The sequence below is a fragment of the Eleginops maclovinus genome, chromosome 19 (genome assembly GCF_036324505.1).
Source record: "Eleginops maclovinus isolate JMC-PN-2008 ecotype Puerto Natales chromosome 19, JC_Emac_rtc_rv5, whole genome shotgun sequence".
Lineage (NCBI taxonomy): Eukaryota > Metazoa > Chordata > Actinopteri > Perciformes > Eleginopidae > Eleginops > Eleginops maclovinus.
The window spans coordinates 8,823,530-8,846,852 of NC_086367.1; the positions used below are offsets into that span (position 1 = coordinate 8,823,530).

General features: G+C 41.9%; 1 protein-coding gene across 2 annotated transcripts in view; it reads right to left on the reverse strand.

Moving 5' to 3' along the window:
• Positions 1–23,323, reverse strand: part of ldlrap1b (low density lipoprotein receptor adaptor protein 1b) — a 33,279-nt gene that overhangs the window by 4,611 nt on the left and 5,345 nt on the right. Inside the window, exons 2-7 of one of the 2 annotated variants that reach the window (XM_063908619.1) lie at positions 14,897–15,039; positions 13,595–13,707; positions 10,079–10,193; positions 8,848–8,920; positions 4,422–4,517; positions 1,115–1,209 (exon numbers count right to left, since the gene is read on the reverse strand). In XM_063908619.1, coding sequence (XP_063764689.1) covers positions 1,115–1,209; positions 4,422–4,517; positions 8,848–8,920; positions 10,079–10,193; positions 13,595–13,707; positions 14,897–15,039 — 635 coding nt within the window. Of the gene's footprint in view, positions 1–1,075; positions 1,210–4,421; positions 4,518–8,847; positions 8,921–10,078; positions 10,194–13,594; positions 13,708–14,896; positions 15,040–23,323 lie in introns of both variants that reach the window. The other variant, XM_063908618.1, reaches the window with a different exon arrangement.

Genomic DNA, 23,323 nt, shown 5'->3' on the forward strand with positions numbered 1-23,323 from the left:
CAGAACACACACATGTTGGTTAGAGACAAAGTCTCGAGGGATGATAAGTAAATAGTAGTTATTCATGAGATGTTAATACATTCACTCACACGTCAGGGCGTTATCACTCCAAACTTGAAAGTAGGGCTGGACTTACTTACCACTTCACCAGGAGGTGAAATTGCACCTTTTAAAGTAGCAGTCTACCCTCTGGACTTTGTCTGTTTGAGGATTTGAAATGTCAACCCTCCTAACGGGTTGAGCTACCGACACCCCGTGTATTTACCTTAACTCACAACATGTAAACAACGTATTTAACTTACCTTTTCTACAGAACATCAAGTACCTAATTACGGAGATCATTTGTAACATAACCGTGATCTTTTCTGCGCCAGGATCCTGAGTCGTGGCTGTGCTTGTTGCTGTGGTCCTGCCTGACGCTCACCTAACTACTTCTTTGAATGCACCCACAGGATTGTTGACATCCAGCTGGATCCATCTTCATCTTTTTCCTTATACAATGAACTGTGGGGTTTCTTTTGGAGTTTATCCTAGACCAATGTGAGGGTCTACCGACAGACGGTTTCATATACTGTGCAGACTGTAAAACCTCCTGAAATAAAGGTCAAATGTGTGATATTGGGCTATATAAATACACTTTGATTGATTGATGAATCAAGTACTAATATAACGTGCATTATGCAAGTAAGGTTAAGCACATGTTTAAGCCTATCCGACTACATTGCAATCTGATAAATGAAGCTAAAGGAGCGCTGACCAAGCATCTGTATGTGACGAGTTGGGAGTGAAACATGTTGCCCAAGAACAGTCTCCTCTTGCTTCACATGTTCTCAGGGGGTTTATCTGAGTTACTTGCAGCCCACACCCTCTGTAGCTATGTGACCATTTGATAAGGCCAGCTCTGTTCAATAGACCATTGTGTGGCTGTGCAGCAGCTGTGTAACTGCAGGGTCCCCTCCTTTGAACACAACAGGTACCAGGCCCTTCATTAATCAATGTTACTGTGTGTATTCATTCTCGTCCCCATCTTATCGAGCCTGAACAGCTGAAACTTATTGACCAGCCCGACTCTTACCCATACAGTATTGTTGTTCTCTGTCGCATGATTATGCACCGTAAAGGGATCCGATTCAGTCTGCTTTGTTCCTGAGTGGACCAGCGCCATGTTGGCACCCTCTGCCAAGTCCAGAAGTGTTCCTGTGGCCACCTCTGGAAGACAAAACAAACACAAAAAAAGTAAATAAATATAAACTACACGAAAATAAGATTCACTATCCTTTACTCAGATGCATTGAAAGAGTACAATTTAATAAAGAAAAAATCAACTAGTGGAATTATAAAAGTAAGTGAGGCAACCTTCCACATTCATCATTAGATTCCAATCCCACAGACAACTGCTTAATAATGAAGTTTAATTACTTTTTGATGAGATCCTGTGATTATAATATTCATACTCGTGCAACAGATTACAGCAGCATGCATGCATAAAATCTATGACACCATGCCATTGTATAAGCTGTTCTTTTCTTATTCAGCCACTAATGCATCCCAGCAATGCAGCCATCTGTGGGTGTCATCTGTGATAAGTGAGTATGGAGTAACCTCCTGACTTGCACGCCTAAAAATGGTGACACCAGTGATCTGTAATGGGATTGGCTTGTAATGGCCTTGCCCGATGATTAATGGCTGTCAATAATGTGCCAACACTAATTTGTGTCTCGCCTTAAGGCTAATGTTGTCCATAGAGTAAACAGTAAAAGTGCAATGATTTGTAACGCTAGCACCACAGCAATTCCCTTGGACTTGTCCACTGTGTCAACACTGAGCTCTAAGGCATTTGGAGTATTGTGCTGTTATGAAGAAGGCAATACTGTGGGACTAGAGCTGTCACTCATTCAGAAAGAAAGGGGTAGGGGGGGGTTAAGACTCATATGATGGTAATACCCCTCAGAGAAGAAGAAGAAGAAGAAGACAGAAGACATACAAAACAACTGTTTGTTAAGGTGGAAATGAAGCTCTAGGAGCATACGCCAAGCTAGCATGTGTAACTAGAGCTACAAGTAGTATTATGAAAATTATGAATTGGAAGTCATTTGTAAATCTTGATTATGTTTTAGAGATTTTTTCTTGCAAAGAGGCCAAATATATTTTTTTTCCAGCTTCTCAGAAGAGAATATTTCCTGCTTTCGTTTATCTTATAAAAAAGGACATATAGTGCTTATTTTCAGGTTCATATTTGTATTTTGTGCCTCTACTGTGACATGTTTCCATGCTTTAATGTTCAAAAAGCTCTTTATTTTTCTCTCATACTGCTTGTGTTGCGGCGCCTCTTTTCACCCTCTGTCTGAAACCAGAGCCCAGTCTGGTTGGGGGAGTGTGTGGGAGAGAAACTCTCTCTGGAGGGAACTTTTTAATTTTAGTCTTTTCAGACCATTTACATACACAAAAACCTAAATAAAACAGACTACAGGAAAGGGCAGACCGCAAAAAGCATAATCGGGCCCCTTGCAGTCAGTAAATCACATATCTGTTGATTTGAGGCTGTTATTCGGACCAAAAAGGCTGTGTGAAGATATAACTGTGTGATATGCATGTGGTTTCTGGGGGATTGTTGGAAGCATTTCTTTAATTCTTGATGTTTCATATAGTGAATGATTAATCAATTTATTTAAAAGCAGGCTGAACAGTCCATATTACATTTTTCTTCCTGTTGTTCCCAGAGAAGAGAGAGTGTATGCTGCTGCCAAGAGAAAAAGCTCTGCACCAACTAGGTGAAACTCTCTGAACTTTCATAAAGGTGCTTTTGTCCTTTTCATGCAACTAAACACATATTCTCCAATCGGTGATTATGTTGTTAAATAATGTCAAACAAGCTAATTGAAGGTCAGGTGTGTAGTAAAATAGCATTGAAGCTTTTATGGCAAAGAAAAATAATACATATATGTAAACTCTTTGTTTATAGATAATGAAAAATATGTTTTAGTTGCATGCCTACATTTGAGCCTTTAAAGAGAAGATCACTGATGGGATGACGGGGAATAAAGCAGGCTAAATCCACGACCAATCAGGGTGACCCAGGAAGAAGTGACATGCATATCTTGTAGCCGATGTAAGAGGCCTGGCGCCAGGAGAGAGCAGAGGGTATCATGTCTCATGAATAAATCTGACTCACCTCTGACAACACAACTGATCCTGAGAGTCTCTCTGACTCAGTGGCATGCCATTCGATCGGCCAAAGTGAATAAATGGTGCACAGAAGTAGCTTTCCGATAGCTCTAAAGCTCTGCTGTCGCCAATCTTTGCTTCAGGGAAGGACGGCGATGCTCAGCCTGTTTTGAAAGCCACTCAACAGCTTCTACCGTGTATAACTCTGCTGTACAATTATGCCAATTTGCTGTACAGAAATACAATCCGCTGGCAGCCAAATGACCCACCGCATGGTCAGTGGGATATCGTTGCTCCAATAACACACCAAGCCTCTCTGTTGCCAGAATCTGTTTCCAAGTCCCACTTTGTAGCGACTTCTCACTAGGGGATCATCCTTAAAACCTGTGTCGGCCACAGCCCCAGATAAAGTGTCAGATCAGATTTATGATGTGGGATCACTCTCTGGCTGGAGGCCACCTGGCGGTGCAAGGGGGGGGGGGGCTCAGTACAAAGCTGATGTTTTTTAGATGTTTTTTAAAGGTTTTACTGCCTTAAAAAGAAACTGAACAGTAACCGCTCAAGTGTGAAAGGGAAAAAGGCACGCACACAACAGAATAACATAGAGGAATCAGAAATAAGTGAACAGCCATTGTGCCACGGGCATCAAGATGCTCCTCATCTCATCGAATCCTAGAACGAGGACAATATATGGAACTAATAATGCCTAAAGGTTGTCTGGCTCACTGGATGTATACAGCTTGTTTAGAAGGCATGAGCCACGTCTCAAATCCTTGAAATCTCAGTTAATCTAATCAAACAAAAGGGAGTCACCGAAGCTATAGACCTCTTTCATGCTTTTTATACCAACAGAGCTGTAATTGTGCTTCTAAAATGAGAAAGAATATGTTTGTTTTTCCATGAACAGTTCTCCATTGTTGTAAAATGTCATGGGGATTGGTGAACCAGGATTTATTTTTAATGGATCCACAACACATCAAGGCGGCTTTCAATTTTTCTAATTAAAACAACCATCATCATTGCCATTATCATTACATAAATAGACCGCTGAAAATGTCATTTGCTGTTCATTGCAATGAAGCTAGCGTGAAAGAATAACGCAGATTGTTGTCAGCTGACCTGCATCCTCACTAGAAGCAAACCTTTGACAAGTGGCTGATTACTCTTCCTCCCCCCCACCCCCTGAGGCTACGATTTCTGACAGAAAGGGCGAGGGAGGGGGAGAGAAAGACGTGATGATGGGTGACATGACTCACCTCCTCCCTTCAGGCTGCCCAGGCTGGCCGAGCTGTCCGACTGCGAGCTGCTGGCTGCTTCTTCCTCTGAACCTGACTTCACTCGCTTCTCTTTGTCTGTGGGGAGGAGGAGGAGGAGGACAAAAAGCAGTCAATGAAACTGTGAATCAGGAGCTTGTAACCACAGGGTGATACTTAAAGGCTCTGTTAACCTTTCCTAGCTGCTTAAAATGTTTCACTAACCAAGCATATCACGAGTGTAAACAAATTAGCGGCTGTAAATTGACAGATACGGCCATTACTCAGGCCATCTGCCAGCTGAAACCTTGAGGGACCTGGCTCCGAAAGCTTGTAACACACACACACACAGCAGTGAATACATTAAGTGCAGCATTTAAATAGAGTAGGCATGGCATCTGGGTCAGAGGGATAATACGCTGCAAACATTCTCACCTGCTGAGAAGGAGGCTTTTCAAACACTGCGGTTCACCAAGTACAAGTGACATCAGCTGTCATTGTGTTTCACCCTCTCTTAAACTCATTCTAGAGAAGACGGCTCGCATTTATCAAGCTTTTCAGAATCTCTTCTTGAAATTGCACAGAAACCCAGGACTTGTGACTCATCTGTAAAACTTCTCCATGAAAACAAGACGTACACTGTTTAATAAGCCTTTCAGTTACACCCCTTAAGAGTAAAAACAAGTTGTGTCATACAGTCTTGCACCATATCAAATATAATAGCGTCTTTGTTTTTTTTAATAGCCCAAATAAAAATGATGTGGGACCCTATAAAAGTATCATACCTATTTTAATGAAGTTATATCTAATCTTACTGAGGAGCCATATGCATTATGGAGGCTCATAAGTTTGATTTATTACTTCCAAAGTTTTTGGCTCTGACAGAATAATCTCTGTTGAGCAGCTGCATTTTCCTCCTTATCATAAAGCATAATATTGGGAGGAAGTCAGTTTTTGCAGAGGCAGCATGGTTTTTCATGGGCATCTTTCAAAAAGTAAGTCTATAATGTTGTTGTGCTTTTGTCAAAGGACAACATGTGCATCAACGACTCCCAAACAAATCCCTCCCCTCACTCTGTCTGAATGAATACCATGTCTAGGCCTCTAGCAGGTTAGCAGTGACGTGCGGTGAGGGGAGGCAGGTGAGGCCGTGTCATCATGAAAAGTAAAATGAAGAAATAAATTGAATGATCATATTTATCCAGTTGTTTGTATTATAAAGTTATTTTCCTTTTAATTTCACCGGTTTTACATTATTTTGATCCAAAATCGCTGAATTTTCATATTCACGTTGAAACACTGAGAACGGCTGCTCGGTGAGGCACCAACCTGCTGACATGCTATACAGTGAGACTGTAACTGCTGTCTGTCTGTATGTCGCTATTAAAATGTTCAAACACTCTGGCTATATTAACTAATTTCCATACTTTAGCTGGTGTATATAATATACAGTGTTTTTTGTCAACTGTATGTCTGTAACGTGTCTCTTGTGCTGAGCAAAACCGCTGCGAAGAGAGACTAGGTGAGGCACGCAGTTCTCCTGCCTCATGGCAGTGGGTGCTAGTGAGTCCAGTGATTCTTCGTGCGCTGCAGAAGAAGTGACAGCGAGCTAAAATTTACAGTTAAGTCAAGTGCAGTCGTTTGCTTTTTTTTTCGTCTCGCCTGACCCTACTTTTAGAATGGAGGATTGCATATCCAAACTAAAACAATTTTCATAAGATGAACATTTAATAAGATGCTCTAAGGTTCAAATCTGATTGTGATGACGTCAGTGCCTCACCAGCCATGAACTTCACCGCACGTCACTGCAGGTTAGGACTCTTCTGTAGCAGAGATGGAACTTATATCCTACTGTTGGTTAAAGAGGACCTATTGTTCTTTTGGGGATTTCCCCATTTCCCTGAAGTGAGCTATATAGGATTTGGTGCATGTAAATGGTCTGCGAAGGCTTAAATATAGCACAAATTGAAAGTTCTTTGTAGTTGCTTAAAGAAAAAAAAAAAATATATATATAATATATTCCTATTAGAGGAACAAAAATGCTTCACCCTGAGGAGATGTGGCCAGTTAGGAGTACTCTCCTGCTCTTGCTTGAAAAATACAGATGCATCTTTACATACCCCTCTCTGTCTACTTACTAAAACATCACATTTCCCATGGTGTGAAGGCGAGGCAGATGCTAACACAAATCACCCAGGAAAACAAAAGACCTTCTAAACAAGAATGAAATCCTACAGAAACAGAAACGCTGACCCAGTGTAACTCAAGCTGTCTGTGCTGTAGCTACAGATTAAATGTCCATTACTGTTTAACGAGACCTGCTTACAGCAAGGAGATTGTATTTCATCATCATCCTTCATCTAAAAAAGCACCACATCTGATTTCCCATAAGCCCAGGTAGCCAAGTGATGACAGTGTTACACAACTTCCCCTCGAGCGGCTGTATTCCCACCACTGCCTCTCCGGAGCATCGTCTTTGAGCAAGCTAAACATGGCAGCAACATACAAATCTGCTCAGTTCAAAGCCAGCTGTAGTGTTTAGAGTGAATATTCTATGTGCAGAGATTTAACAGAGATGAGAGCAGTAATATACAGAGGAATGTGGGTCAGGAATGCGTGGTGGGCTGCGGAGAACTACTGTGGGTGGTGGAGGAGAGTTAGTAGGAAACAGAAGCAGTAAACTACACTAGACACACAGTTATATCCCTCTTCCTGCTCTGATCCTCCAGGGTCTTGAAACTTTAATGAAACAGACTCTCCCCAACTCCCTTTCTTCTTCCCTTCCACGGTCTTTGTTAAAATACCCTTCTTTCCCCCGCCATAGCTTGACGAGTTCGTCTTCCTCAGTGACACCGCACTGACCTTGGAGAGAACAGCTCGGCAAATTAAACTGCTTAGTAGGCCCGCTTAGAAAAAGATGGGGAGGAGAGGTGAAGAATGGCGAGGGAAGGAAAGAGCAAGCATAATGAAGAAAAAAAAAAGAAGAAAAACTTATAAGGGTGATAGAGGAGGGAGCAGGTTTAATACTCAAAGTTACAAGCAACCAAATGAAGAGGCAGGAGGAAAGCAGCCGGTGGCCTTGATATGGGAGAAATAATCCCTGCCTTAAATGGAAATGTGCATCAAAATACAAAGTAAAAGAAGAAAATGTAGAAATGTGCAGTAAATAGAAAAAGGATGCATACAGTCTGTCTCTAAAAGAACTGAATAAATAAACTCGCCTTCGCGCAGAGACAGGCTCAATGGCACTGACACTGAATCTGTCAGGGGGTTGAGCTCCCGCTGACACACGCACACAATCATTTTCCTTTCTCTCTTACGTCCCAGAAGCCTCCGCTGCCCCGCCTTTCATGCTCTCTTGCCCTCTCTCCTCATCCCCCTTCTTGCATCCTTATAATAAGCAGAAGCGAGCGCTGTGATGGGGGGGGGGGGAGGAGAAGGGAAAGAGAATAACTCCACAAAAAAGGGGTGGGGTCAAGGTGCCAGGTGCAAAAAAACAAGACAAGACGGCAACAAAGGAATAAATCACGAACATTTCAAAAGGGTGCCTTTGACACATGAAGATTGGAGGGGGGGTTGTGATGCAGAAACCTGTATTATGTGGCGCGAGCTGCTCATTTACACAGAGTCATACATGCAGTAAATTACACGCATGTTCTGCTGAGCTGTACAAAAGAATGTGTGTGACACCAGGCTTACCCTGCACTCTGATTGCCTGGTGTGTCCACGGAGGTGCCTGAACATGCACAGACTGCTTTTTTTCCTCAGTGTAGTCTACTATTAAAATGAGTGCCATTAAAAGAGGTTGCACGCCTCACAAGTCTGACATGAAAATATAAATATGTAATCAGGAGAAAAGGAACATTTTTGGACTTCAAATAAAAATACATCTGAGGGCAATCCCATTCTCTCACACATCTGAGCCATGCTCTCACTGTAAAGAGGATGATTTACCTCCAGTCAGCCCACCTCTGCCCCGGGCTCACCTTAACTCCTCTCCAACCCCCCCTCCACCGTGTCGATACCCAGATGAGTCTTTAACCATGACTGAGCTGCCTGTAATAAAGTCACTAAACTAAAACAGGTCTCTCTGCTCTCAGGATAATGATTCAACCACTGTTAGGGGACGTCTTCAATCAGTTGGACATTCTTCTACTGTATGTGAGAAGTCAGTTAATAGTTCTGCAGTATTTCACATGACCCCTCTTGGAGGTGTCAAGGCCGAGAGCAGGAAGAAGAGATTTGTATTTCCACATTGTTTGGAAAAGCTCAGGATAAAAAAGACAGGATCTTTGTTTGGTTACTAAGACGGAAGATACACAGTGTGTACAGTAAATGGAGACAGTGACAACAGCGGGGGAGGAGAGGGGAAGGAACATTTTTATTTCTCTGTCACACTTCTCTGGTTGTCTGGGGCGACCATGAGTACCTTCTTTGGCAGCCTGCCAGAATTCAAACGCCACTCTGAAAGCCTGAGCCACCGTTAGGGTCACTGCCTGGGCCTGTGGGAGGGGAAGCATGGTGAAAACGTGAAGTCAAAAAAGGGAAGATGAGCATGCATTCGTCGACATAAACAAAAACGATAGGAAGCCCCGATGACTGTGCTAAAAAGTGACCACCAACAGAAGAAGTTCCTTCACAGATACTTCAAAAAAGGGGAAAGAAATCTGTGGCTCCATGGCAAGTTGTTTTTGTAACAGGGAGGATACGTGGCCTTTGGGCCAGAACTAAATTAGTGAGGGGAAGGAAAAGAAGGGAGTGGCTCCCTCGTTCTGCAAACCTCCAGGGATGGAGAGAATGCCACAGGGATGACAGCCTCCCCGCCCCTTTAAGTTCACACTCCTTGCCTTTCTCCTAACTTAATACTTGGACATTAGCATACATACAAGTCATGTGTGGCTCAAAGTGGCAGATGTTCTGAGGTCTCTTTGTAACACACTGTATCTGCATAAAGTGCACTCACACATTGCCAAGAGCAAAAGCTGTGTGAAATACCTGAATGCAGAATCCTGCACCATACAGAATCTGCAGCTACAGCCTGCAGCCTTATTTCACTTTACATTTATTTATATGCAACCGATGGTATTAAATGGATGGTTCAAGGTTGTGGGCAATTTTATTTCTTGGGAATTCGTTAAAAATATATATGCCACTTTAAGGTCTGTAGGCTGAATATGAAGCCACAGCCAGGATGTGAATAGGTCATTAAAAATATATATATATAAAAGGTAGAAGCTTTTTCAGAAAGTTGTATAGCTAGCAGAACTAATAAATCATACTAATTGACACGTTACTTCTTTATTTGTTTAGTCTTCACAAATACACAATTTTAAAACAATAAGTTGTGTTGTTGGGCTGGCATGATGAATAATTAACTAGGGACTAAAAAGTGCACACTAAAAGTGCTGATAGGAGGATTTGATTGACTTCAGTGGGCACAGAGCCAGGATACCCATTTCCCCTTGACTGCAGATGGTATGCTAAGCTAACCTGATACCTGGCTGTTGCTTCATATCTAAAAGACTTGGAGGTGATATGAATCTGGGGCAAATGTTCAAATGTTTAGTTGATTTAGAAAGTTGGAAGACCTTGGGCAACAGCCTACAGTGCACACAATTGGTGTTTCAGGTACATGAAGAAGCAGAAAATCTTTTACGTACCATTTTTCTCTTTGTGCAGAGGAAGGCATGACACTGCAGCGTCTCATTGTGTTGGCTCTGGACGATGTAGGCAAACACTTTGTCATGCATCTTGTCCGCCGTGCAATATGATATTCTGAGGGGGGAAGGGAAAAACACAGATGCACAAGCTTTAATAAAAACTGGAAGATTTAAAGAGTCATGTGGGGCCATCGTGCAACTTCATCTGCACTAAGCCGTTAAGCTTGTCCAAGCAATCTGATTTAACCTGTTCCATCTAGCAATTCAAAAAAAATAATAACAATAACTGCCATTCATGAAACCAGCCGCACTCACACATGAATGGAAAGATGAAATTAATTGCAAAATAGGACGATGACAACTCCTGGCAGTCAAAGCAACCCCTGATTCAGCTTTTCCTGAACAAGGAAGCTTCCCCACACACACACACACACACACACACACACACACACACACACACACACACACACACACACACACACACACACACACACACACACACACACACACACACACACACACACACACACACACACACACACACACACACACACACACACACACACACACACACACACACACACACACACACACACACACACACACACACACACACACACACGTACGTGTATTTGAACTGAACACGTGTGAGTGGACATCTGTGCGATTTCCCAAAAGGGATGCCGTTTCAAAAAAGTCACTACATCACACTCCCTCTGTGTCCACCTGCTTTAAACAACCCTAACACACACACCCACACCCACACAAACACAGTTTTAAATAACAGCGCTCGGATCGGGCCTGGCCCCTGTTGAAAGGTACATGTAAAGACTCACGCAGACACAGGTGATTGTGTTTGTCCCGGTGTAGGAGGTTGTCCAGAGATTTTTGTGTCGCGTTTAAGAGAGATATCATTCTTGCTTGTCAGTCCCAGGTGCAGAGTAGAGATTTTAAATTACACTGAGATGCTCCACAAATAGCTTTCCTCCACCGTTTGATCATAATGCTGTATACCAAAGTGTCCGGTGCGCGGGCCAAATGGGGAGGAAGGCCCAAAACGATGGAGGAAGGCTATAATGAATGTGTGCCATCTGTCCTTCCTCTCCCCTTGGAGCATTAGCACTGAGCTCAAACTTCACAGCGGGATAGTCTCACACTCGGTTAACTAATGGCTAAGGCATAAAAAGGCATGGATTTAATAAATAAATATAAGCAAAGGAGGAAAAGTTGGGCGGTTTAAGAACGGTAGCTGCAGTCTGCACAATGGAGATTTACGGGCTAATGTTAGGGAGGGAGGGCGTGGGGGAAATTAGGTGTCTAGGCAAATCCATTACTTTTATTGGTCGTCTGTCTTATGAGCAGATGTCCATGGGATGAACGCTCCAATGGGGTGCAAGACACAACCAGATGCTTTATGTCTCCATACCATCCTGAGGTCACAGCTGGGCTCACCTTGCGCAGTTGGCCTTTTAATTGCTGCAATATTTACCTCTTGTTCTACAAATGGCAGAATATATCATAGAAGATAAGCAGTTCAGCATTTTACTGGCCATGCATCACAAAACCTCTCTGGATGTATGCATTGAGGGTTTTTGCAGACAGATAAGGAAAAGTTAATGGACGATAAATTAAGAGGTTGAGATTGTCGCCCACAGGGGATGGGCACAGCGGTACAGACATGAGGCAAAGATACGGGTGCAGATTGGTGTACTTAAAACAGGAAGTTAGGCTGGCTCATTTGTCAGATTTAGCAACACACTCAGTAGCTTTAGTTGTGGAAGTGAGTCTCATCATGTGACGCACTGACAGAGGAAATGAAGGTAGTTACTTAAGCTATTTGTCCTGTACAATCAGACAGAATAAACATATTTTAAAGAGGAAATATTCTGCTCATTTTCAGATTCATATTTGTATTTTGTCCCTCTACTGTGACATGTTGCTTTAATGTTCAAAAAGGTCTTTATTTCTCTCATACTGCCTGAGTTGCAGCACTTCTTTCTGAAACCAGAGCCCAATATGCTCTGATTGGTCAGCTGGCCGGCTCTGTTGTGATTGGTCAACCACTTAAAGATGTGATGGCCCTTAGCCTTTTAAGTACAATGTGGTGGAGCGTAACAGGGCCCCTTCAAGATTAAGTGAGACTTACACTACTTGAGGATATTATCACTCATTTGCAAATAAACATCTGTATAAAACATCCACGCAACTGCTAAGAAATCCCATAAAGACGTTGCTGTTCTTTTACTTCAGATGCTGCCTGAGAATCATCACAAGTTTTTGATTTCTTGTGACAAAGTAAATCAGTGAACGTTGTCTGCATATTATTGGGTGTGTTGTAAACAGGAAGTGGTGATAGGATTTTGAGTTTGCATTGAATGATGGAAATGATTGTGCCAGCTTAGTGGCTGGTAGACAAAGTCGGACTTTGAAAGCCTCTGGACGAGTCGATTAATAAACAGGAGGAGAATTAATCAGCCAATTTAAGAATTTTTCAATTTAGCAAAAATGTTTGTTTCTGCTTTGTAAAATGTGATGATTAGCCACTGCTTTTGGATTAGCTACTGGATTGTTGGTCAAGACAAAAACAAGCTAGTGTATTTTCTGACATTTTAGAACCAAGTGAAAAGAATCATGAGATAAATCCATAGCTGCCTGCCACTCTTACTGTCAGTGAATTAACTATTGATGTGTTGGTTCAGTTTGATAAAGCTTACAGCACATACAAAACAAGTTTTCTGCTTGTTTTTCATATTGCCTAGCCCCTCCTTGGAAGGAATTATTTCAGCAAGGAAAAAAACAGCTCAGCGATGTACCGAAAGAAAATCCTGTATGAGAAATTAACTCCAGCTGATAATTCTTAGCTGCTAGGAAGTGGTTCTTCCATGACAGGTGATGTAAAATTAAGCAGGTGGGAGGAATGTAACTGTTCTTTAAAATCGGAAAAACATCCCAAAGGGGAAACAGAAAAGCCAGACAGATATAGTACAACAATAATCAAACTGTAGGATGACAATAGAGATTTGTCCTCGATCTGCCAGAATTAAGGGGAAATTATTCAACAAAAGCCTTTTGATGCTTATAAAATTGGTTGAAAGTCATATATCCTGGATCAACGTAGAATTTTAGAAGAATTCTTCAAACTTAAATCGTAAGCTCGAGGCCAATGGAGGTTAGGCAGCTTTAGATGTGCAAGCTGCAGCAGGCAAGAGAGATCTGTCGACATTTACTAGAGAGAATGTGTGTGATTGGTGTGTGTCTCAAAATCTGTAGACATCTGTACAGCTGTTCATACGCTCCCTAGCGAGGTTAGATTGATGAGACACACTGCTGTCTTTGCACACACACATCACACTAGCTTGGAATACCATAACCTGCTCTTAAACTTGCAACCAACCAGCAACGGATGAGAGCAAATAACAACTTCTGTTTTAGGTGAAAGTATTTCAGACCTAAGACCACCAGACTGAATCAGGGACAGAGAATGTGCTAGGAGTAGTGTAGCCGTGGAGGACTGACCTGTATATGGAGATGTTTTCTATCATCTGGTTGGAGGCACTGTCGTAAAGGATGATTCCTCTTGGGGAGACCGTTAATGTGACTTTCTGGAGTTTTTTTCCACTTGCTTTGGCCTGGAGGAAAAGGAAAAGAAAAAAAGGAAAATCAATCTAGTGAAAAGTTTCTATATATTTATGCTGCTAACTTTGGATTAGACCAGCCATACCTTTAAGGCCATTTTTGTCTCATACTCTGAACCAGAAACCCAATTCAACTTAAGTAGCCCACACATACAACTTTCCATTTTCCAATAGATTTATTTTTGACAGTACTTTCTGGTCCATTTAAACACGAGATATGCAACATTTCCCTGTGTAAAAACCTTTGAATCTATTATGTCAACAAAAGGAAACAAGCATTTTCAGGCTGGCTTTATCAAATGCTCCGATTACTATTCCGGACATGTATGCAAATTAGCCCCTATTTAATGAAGAGAAAGCCTAATTTGCATGTTTAATCAAATATTTCTGAAAACGTGAATAAAAAGGTAATTTTTTTATCTGTAATGTCCCTTCTTAACAACACTACACTCTCCTGAAAAATGAAGTGTGTGTGTGTGTGTGTGTGTGTGTGTGTGTGTGTGTGTGTGTGTGTGTGTGTGAGTGGGGGTCATGGCAACCGGAGTAAATGAATTCCTATTGGCCTGACAAAATATTTCTTTAAACTAAGTGCACTACAGAACCTCTTACAGAAAGTTGACAAATTAAAAATAATATCCCATTCGGCAGACTAACATCCTTTTCCAGAGCGACAGCAAGGGCGGCCAACAGATTAGGCCCAATCAGAGCCCACGCCTCCCTCTCCATACATCACCGTGTCCTGAGCCCCACAACTCTGCCGCCGCTAACTTCATTATCCACTGAGCTGCCAGATCCAATAACATTAAGCCCTTTTCTACCATGATAAAGCGGGCTGAGCCATATACTGAGCAACAGTGTCCAAACTAATCGCATCCTCTTCTAAATGTCATCCGGGGCCACGGGGGAGGAGAGCAGGGAGCCAAACAGTCACTTTTCACAGTGGTGTCATTCAGGTCAGAAACAGGAGGAAGCTACTGGGTGAGTATGATTTTCAAGTGGTGCAGGCGGGGATGTGGGAAACAAGTGAAGAGCTGGAGATAAAACACATTTTCTGAATAGACTGTGTTGAGGGTGTGTGTGTGTGTGTGTGTGTGTGTGTGTGTGTGTGTGTGTGTGTGTGTGTGTGTGTGTGTGTGTGTGTGTGTGTGTGTGTGTGTGTGTGTGTGTGTGTGTCGTCTCTCACCGTGGCCACTATTCTCTTAACAGCGGTCGCAGACAGCTCCTCTCCTTTGGGCTGCTCAACCATCGTGACCCCCAGGTACTTGAGCTGGAACACCATCCCCTCCAGAAGGGTCTCTCTGGTGTCCGTCCAGTTCTCTGGAAGCTCTGCAGAGGAGACAAAAGAGACATGCATCAGTGACTCAGAGCTCATCAGCATCCCGGCTGTTTATACTGTAAGGCAGGCTGAGAGAGATTCTGTCCGACAACATGTCAGGACAGAACAGCAGTCACTCTAGGGACGGGCACTGAATGAACATTTATCCCGGCACAAATGATGCTATTCACAAGATTATCCCAATAATACCCAAATGGATCACTTTACCACTTCGCCTTGCATTTTTTTTTTCAATCACAGAAATGGAATGCATATTTTTGTTAGGAAAAACAATGTAACACTCTTAAATTATTAAATCATTATTTGTTTTGTTTTTTTATTTAAAAAACAGGTTTTTTCTTTTGGTGACTTTTTAAGATCAAAATAAATTATAAATAAATACATTCAAATAATTAAAAACCCCCTTACACTAATAAAAGATAAATAGTATAAAAGAATAGCTAGCATTTATTCCTGTATGTTTAAAGTCGGGTATATCTTTCAGTTCTCGATAGTGAGTTTTTTAAGAGCTTTGCATCTAAAATTCACCCTAATATCCTACATCCTCCCATCCCTAATTGCCCACTCAGCTCATGACTAAAACTTTTCTTTTCAAAAAAAGGTGTCAAATGCAGGTTCAAGAGATTAAACTGGTCCCTGTTAACTGCTTGCCAACACTCATTTACAATCCTGAAAATGATGGCAGACGAAGTTATTCATAGATGCATCTCCTCCAGCGTTCGATATGATGACCCTTAACTGGATTAGATACAACAGCAGCCAAATCATATCCTCATTATGGGTGTCTGTAAATGAGCTCTTGCTTTTGCTATTCCACTTGGCAAAAGGAAGAGTTCCTATGGAATGGATATTGGCTGAATAAATGAGAAATATGTGAGCACACTGTTAGCTTTAATGGTCATCTATCTGGCCAGCTAAATTGCTTTTGTGCCAGTCTGACCTGCATGGAAACACATAATGGGAAATAACACAAATATAACTGATGCTGTATTTCTTTGTATGTTGGTCTATCATGTAAAAAGTTTCACCGTTTTCAATTAGGTGTCAAATACAGGTTCAAGAGATAAAACTGGTCCCTCTTGAATTTTTGTTCTCATTTACAATCCTGCCAACTGCTGCCGGTGAAGTCATTCATAAAAGATATCTCCTCCGGCGTGCGAGACAGTGACGCTGATTCAGGACTCAATATTGTACATTTTGTCTGTACAATGAAACTCTGAAGCTGTGGTTTTGATTTCTTTTATCAGAGGGAGACTCGGTGAGCCGCTTAAGGCGATGCTCTTCTCTCCATATAATATCAATAGTATGAAGAAAGCCCGGGGCGCCTGCTGCTCGTAGGACTACACCACAACGATGCAGCAGTGGAAGAGAAAAGAGGAACTTGTGAGAAATGACCTGCCTTTACCGTCACACTAAATCAATAACACTAAGATGATCAGCAGCTTTCAAACATGATTCATTTAGAAAGAGTCTGAGTGGAAAAACAATTTCAGAGTGAATGAAAATAGCACATGTAGAAAACAAACTGCTTCTTCAGCCATTTACTCTAACATAAAACATGCTAACATCTCCTTGATGTTAATAAGAGGTTAATGGAGTTGCCACAATGAGGTGTGATAGTGTGGGGGCACAGAGATCCATTTGTCTCCTCTAAAGAACATCAGACAACATCATGCCCTTCCCTCCTGGGTGGGCTTCATGGGTGCTCTAAATAGAGCCCTGTGGTTTGCCACTGTATTTTTGTTTGAGTTAAAGCCGTTATTTTGGGTAAAAAGGGTTCTGCTCAAGTGCAAATGAACTTTTTAGAGAAAAGGGAGAGATTGAGTATTCAAGTCGGTTATACATTTGAGCCCAAACTATGGACTCTTAAAAATATAGACAGAAGTGCTGGTAATAGTTTTTTAAGCAGAAATGCCAAAGATTAACTTATCTGAACTTGCTTTTCTGAGTATCATATAATTGTAAATTGAGCAGTTGGGGTTTGGGACAGACTTAAGAAGACATTCCAATGGATTAATAAGGGCCATTTAGAAAATTGTGATTGACATTTTTGTCTATTTTCTAACAATTTAATTCTAAAAGATATGAAAATGGATTAATCAGCTTGTGCTCAAATAAAGGTTTAAGTGTTTTTTCCCCATTTTAGCTTGAGTGCTTTGAGTGCTTATTACTTTCTCTGCCAAGGAAGTGATGTTTTTAGTCCTGTTCGCTACACTGGTTTGTTTGTTCATCAGCAAAATAAATAGAATAACTACTAGCTTGATTTTATGACACTGAGCAGATGCACAAATTATTGTTTTACTTTAAGAAACTACTAGGCAAGATCTGCATTCTACAAAAGGCCTTTTTTACTTTCTGAACCCCATCAGTTGGCCTAAGAACCCCTATTATTTAGGGAACAGCTTGGAACCTGTGGCCGAGGCTAACATATTATATTCCTCTTCGACAGCCAAACCAAGCACACCCTGAGTGGTTATGGCGGAGGGTTTATTGTCTAAATGCAGCTCTAACCAAACCCATCCTTAAGTAATGGGTGTGTCTGAAATGAACAACCACTCCAAGGTCAAGGTCTTTGGGCTCATAAGAGCGGGTAACACACCAGTCTAAGGTCCTGTGGTTACATGAGTGCCTGTAGAAGTATCACCCTTACTGTAATATGACCTCAGGTGATGAATCATTATCTCCTATTCACGGACTTAATCAAGTAACCAAGTGGACAAATGAGTGTCCATTACGAGGTGTGGCCACTTAAGACATTAGCAGACACAAATAAGATAGGGAAAATACAGGCTCAACCTCAGCTAGAAGGACTTTCTAACCTTTAGTGCCAGCTCTTGTTTGTTAAATCCACAGTGAACTTGAGTCCGGATATTTTCAGCGTTTACCAAAGGCAAAATTGCTGACAAGTCTGCTTTACTGAATTTTAACAATCTGTCATAAGTGCTTTGAAAAATGCTTAGAGTGATTCAAGGCTTAGGAGAGATGTCATTCGCATAACAGACTCAGCCCGCCGCTGCAGGCTTGTGCTGGTCCGACAGAGATATCGAAAGCAAGCCTCTGTACTTCGACTGCCCATACTAATGCGTGCAGGAGGCAAGTCTCTAGGGATGACCAGCAGTTCACACTGACTGCAGTCTTCAAATCCCCCATCCCATGAGATACAGAGGAAGCTATCGTATCAGATAAGACAAGGTCTGCAACAACAATACATCTCCAGTATTAAAAAATTGCAATTATATTTTTGATAAAACATTAAAATGGTCCCTGAAAAGTCAGAACATTTTTAAATCCCAGTTTCTCTCAGTCAGAGTTTATATCTTTAAATGCATTTTGTCAAAAAATCCAAAGATATTCACTTTGACTAGAAAGAAAAAAAATCAGAAATCCTTTTTAGTCCCACAGCGATGAAAGGTACAATGTTAAAGCAAAGAAACAATGCAGACAAAAGGCAAAGATAAGATAAATATAGCAGTATAGTAACATTATGCAGGACATACCCATAGTTAAGAGGCTGAAAACAGCATTTTCTGATATTGAACGATTCATCTAACCATGGCGTTTATTATCCATCGTTTGACTAATCGGTTAGTCGATAAATTGTTGCAAATCTATTCGCAGCTGATGAGACATTTTCAGCCTGCCTGAACCACATGAGTAGATGAATATTCGGCACAAATAATAAGTGAGCAATGAAACAACAGCTTGGCAGTTCAAAGGAGCAACTTGTAAACCAGAGCTATTTTTAGATTGGTGCATATCAGAGTGCTGTTTTCTTTATGGTATAATAATCCATTTTCATTTTGGTCACATTTGCATTCACACAACCAACCCCCTATCAACAACACCACCAGCACCAGCTCCCTCGCTGGCTGCTCTCTGCAGCTGCGGTGCTGATCAGAGCAAACTTCAAAGGCTCCCCGGCTACGCTGGAGCTACGGCTGGTCAGTGAGCGCTGCTCGCATGGGCGACACCGCCTGAAAATAAGCCAGAGAGCCGGCAAGGGAGCACTAATGTTCGCTGAGAGGGGAGGGGAGTGGGGAGGCAGGTGGAGGGTAGCCACTGCATCAGTGGGTGTAAGACATGTGAGGGTTTATTCAGCCAATTATCTTCAAAGTAAAGCGTGGATAATGAACCGGTGGGGTTATTCGCTCTTGTTCTGGTTCCTGTTTTGTGAGTCTTCACAGGGCCAGGTGTCAAACTCACCACCTCTAAACGCACCAACCACTACAAAACATTTTAACCACACTACAGCAGACATGATCACGCAGAACGACGGAAGTAAGTGTTATGGACGAAGACTCAGGAACACCTCAAATATCTGCACATCGACTGCCAAATGATGAGGGATTAAATGTACCGCTGCCAGCATCTGGCAACCTTGGATTAAGTCCCAGATGAGACTAATCTCATCTAGGAAAAATGAGTCTAAATCAAGATGTTGTTACACAGAAGCCCCTCAAATACAACTGTGACAATCGCCTTTACTCGTTGTTTGATCTATAGGAAAGCCTACTCTAAAATACACTTCATTTACAAGTTTCACCTCAGCTTTGAACTGAACGTGTTCTCTGCAGCGAGTAACCCACTTCAAAGATCACATCCATCGTCAACATCATCAAGAGATGGGTCTCATCTTGGCAAATATTTTTACTGATGGTATCAATGACAACTTGACAAATGTTTGTGTCAATGTCCAAAAATAATGTTGCCTCCGAATCAGTCATTTATTTTTCTTTTTTAAAGCACAACCAAACCTGAGCACACAAGGAACATGGGGAAAATCTTACATGACAGAGTGGCAACTTGAGTTTTGCCTCATGTTACACTTGGAACATAAAAATGGATATATCTTTCCAAGGCAAGAAGAATAAGTTATTTTTCCTCGTCTAACTTTTAAAACTATCTTTAGGCTAGCTAGTTTCGATAACAGTTGAGGTAGCAGTAGCAGCCTCATAACCCCTTAAAACAAACATTTGCAAAAACTTTCTGAAGCGTTGTCAGCCTGTAATCACACTGCCAATGTGAAGTCCACTCTTCCAGTCAGATGGAAACCTGCTTCCATCCCCTGTGTCTCCTCCTTCTTCAGAAAAGTGTCAACACTTCTCCAGACAAGCCAAGAGAAGATGTCACAAGAAAACAAATGCAGCAGCAACCCCCCCCCCCCCCGCAGTTCACCTCATCTGAACTTTGGTGCAAGTCCACAAACCTTTAACATCTCTCTTTAGCACTGAGCACGGTGTACAAAGCAGACAGGTTTAATAAAGTACACCAACATCAGTGCAAATGTTCCTGTAAATAAGAGATTAAAAAAAGGATAATTTGCAGGAAAAATATCACATAGAATTTAGACTACGTGAGAGCCCACTTTTCAAGATCTAAAAAACTGTGGCTTTAAACTTTATAACCACTTCAAGGAAAATGGGAGTGCAGGCATATTAAAAGCAAACATCTCAAAAACTAAAAGATTTATTCAAGGCTGCGCCGTATCACTTTCTTTTCCCATATGTGTTTGGCTACATCTGCTTTGACTAACAACAGCTGCCAGAATTCAGTCAGGTTATTGAAGCTGTGCGGTTCAATGAACCTGTGATCAGAAATCCAGACAGAACGTCCATCTGTTGGCATCAGCTCCGAGCGCCCGACTAGGCTCGGTTCATCAGACTCCACTGGTGGAAAACGCTCTAGTAAAAAGGTCTTAGCCTCTTCTTTAAGATCTGATCATTCGAACACGAGCGGGGGACTTTTCATTATGTTTTAATGAAGCTAAATCTACAGAGGCAGTTGGGCCCTTTGGACGCAGCAAGAGATCTGGAGAAGCAAAGTAGCACAGAGGTTTTGAGAATTATAATCGAAGGGGGATTTGAGAGCTGAGCCTGTGCGGCATTGGATCATGAGAAGGAGAGGTGGTGGTGATGGGTATTTTGGTCAAGCCAACGCGGAAGAAATGAAGCAGGCGATTTGGGAAAGGGAGGGTCAAAGAGGATCACTATCACTCTCTCTGTCAACAGCCAGCAACAGTGATAGTAATGAGGAAAGAAGATCTGCCTCAGCCTAAAGGAGTCAAAATGACAGATGGACGCACAGAGAACAGACGAATGAAGGCAGAAAGACATTCATAACTGTAGAACAAGCAGATAAAAGAAGAAGTGCGATATAGTCAAATACCAGGAATATGCAAATGTAGGCAGTGGGTCAACTTGCCGGTCATTAATTCACATATGTACACCCGACAAATGTAAAGGACATTTAGGGAGAAGCAACACTTTATTCACTGTGGAAACAGCAGGAACGCTCTGCTTTGCTGCGTGCCGGCTACATGATGTGGTTAACTAACGGGGCTGGCAGAGAGGGGGATGCACAAAAAGCGATACACGCATTAAAACACAAATCATTTTGACAACTTCAGTCTTTTTATCACTGCGATCTCACATGCTTCATCTAACATAAGTAGTGTTTAACTTCTTGAACATTTATGAAAGTTAGTGTAAATGACCGTGTAAATGTGCCTTTTTTTGTCAAGCAGCAGAAGAAGTTGCCGTTGTCCTGCGATACTGCTGACACAGTATATTGTCCAGCCCTAAAGACAATCCTTATCTGAATACAATCGTAACAGTTGAGGACAGAAAATGGTAAAAATGCGCTCTTCCTCGTTGCAGTCAGTGACACATTTCTCACCCAAAACCAAATTGGAGGCGACAGAGGGTGACATAGCGCGACAAAGTCACTCCTACAGTGATTCATTTTTGGTAGGATTTAATGTTCTAGCAGTTTCTGGGAAAACTGCTCTCACATCCTTGTTATTGACCTCATTGTACAAGTGATACCACATTATTTCAATAAAGCTGTGAGAACACGAGTCAGCCAGTTATATATTCAACAGAGTCTGTCATGAACAATTACTTCGGATTCTAGGAAAAGGGAGGGGAGACTTTGTGGCCCCCGCTTACATACAAACACAACTGAAGGCTTTCAGGTCAACAGTCAAAGCCACCACTACACAGAACCGGCAGGCTCCACGAGTCGAGCCTGCTGCATCAACAATTTCCCCTTTGTGGAGGTTTGAAAGGAGCTTGTGAGCATTGAGAGGTCTCCGCGAGGTGTCGCATTGGCATCAGTTAATGAGCGGGAGGAGAGAATCCCAGCGCGTTCATCTGAGCCCTCTGTGTCCCAATGTGAATGAATGTGTCTGCCAACCTGCATACCTGCTCCTGAAGAAGATTAATAAATAGATCTCCTCCTGGGGTTCCTGTTGTTCTTACACACATTAGCAGAGGGAAACAAGCAAAGAAACCTGGCTGACAACAGGGTCTGGCTTGAGTTTGAGTTGTGCGTCACTATGGGATAACGGGAAAAGGTGTGTACTCTGGCTGTCTTTAGTGTGCTCCTCCCAGAGGATCAGTGTTAAACTATGAACACTTTGGTAACATTATCTGATCTCTAGAGCAGCTGTGTGTCCTTGTGCAATTTTGAAAATGAGTAAAGCAGAATGGGAGGAAACCATCTAATGGAAAAGACCAGTGTCGGTGCAAACAGCAGAACAACAAGCTCTTAAAAAAAATATCAAAAAACAGCTTGCCACTGTGTATTGGTATTAGGAATCGATAGGAATACACTATGGTTTTCATCATAATAAAAGGAACATGTCAGCCAGTGCAAGAAGTGTGAAGGATTTATATTTACTTTTTTAAAACAATGGGTTTCTAAGGCGCAAATCTTCAAAAGAATAAATCCTTGTTTGATTTATTCTTTTTCACGGAATTTGTTGACAAGACAAATATAGATTACTACTTCTGCTAAAACAAATCACAAGCAACCTTTGTAAACAAAAGGAGTGTCAAAAAGATCAATACTTCCACATAACTGCAACAAGCCACCAAAGTAAATGGTGCTATTTAAGGCCTCAGCTGACCTAGGCTACCTCTTCTTATCCTACAGCAATCAAACATGTGCAAAAAAAACAACCGATCCTGCATTATTAGGGTGCAATCAGGACACTTTAGGCCAATTTAGGAACTGCAGACTCAGATGATGAAAGATGCCTTCAGGGATACACTCAGACACAGAACTGAGAGCCTTGGACAACTCTGCGAGCAAAGTTAAGTTGTAACATTTTTATTGTGAACTATCTTCTGTGGTTTGTATAACCATGGTATGAACCGTATGTAAATGTTACATTATGTTCTGTTCTGGCCGTGGATGTCAGAGTCTAGCACCATCTTCACCGCTTCTAAAAGAGAGACACCCATTTACGGAAAAAGGCTGAAATAGAGTATT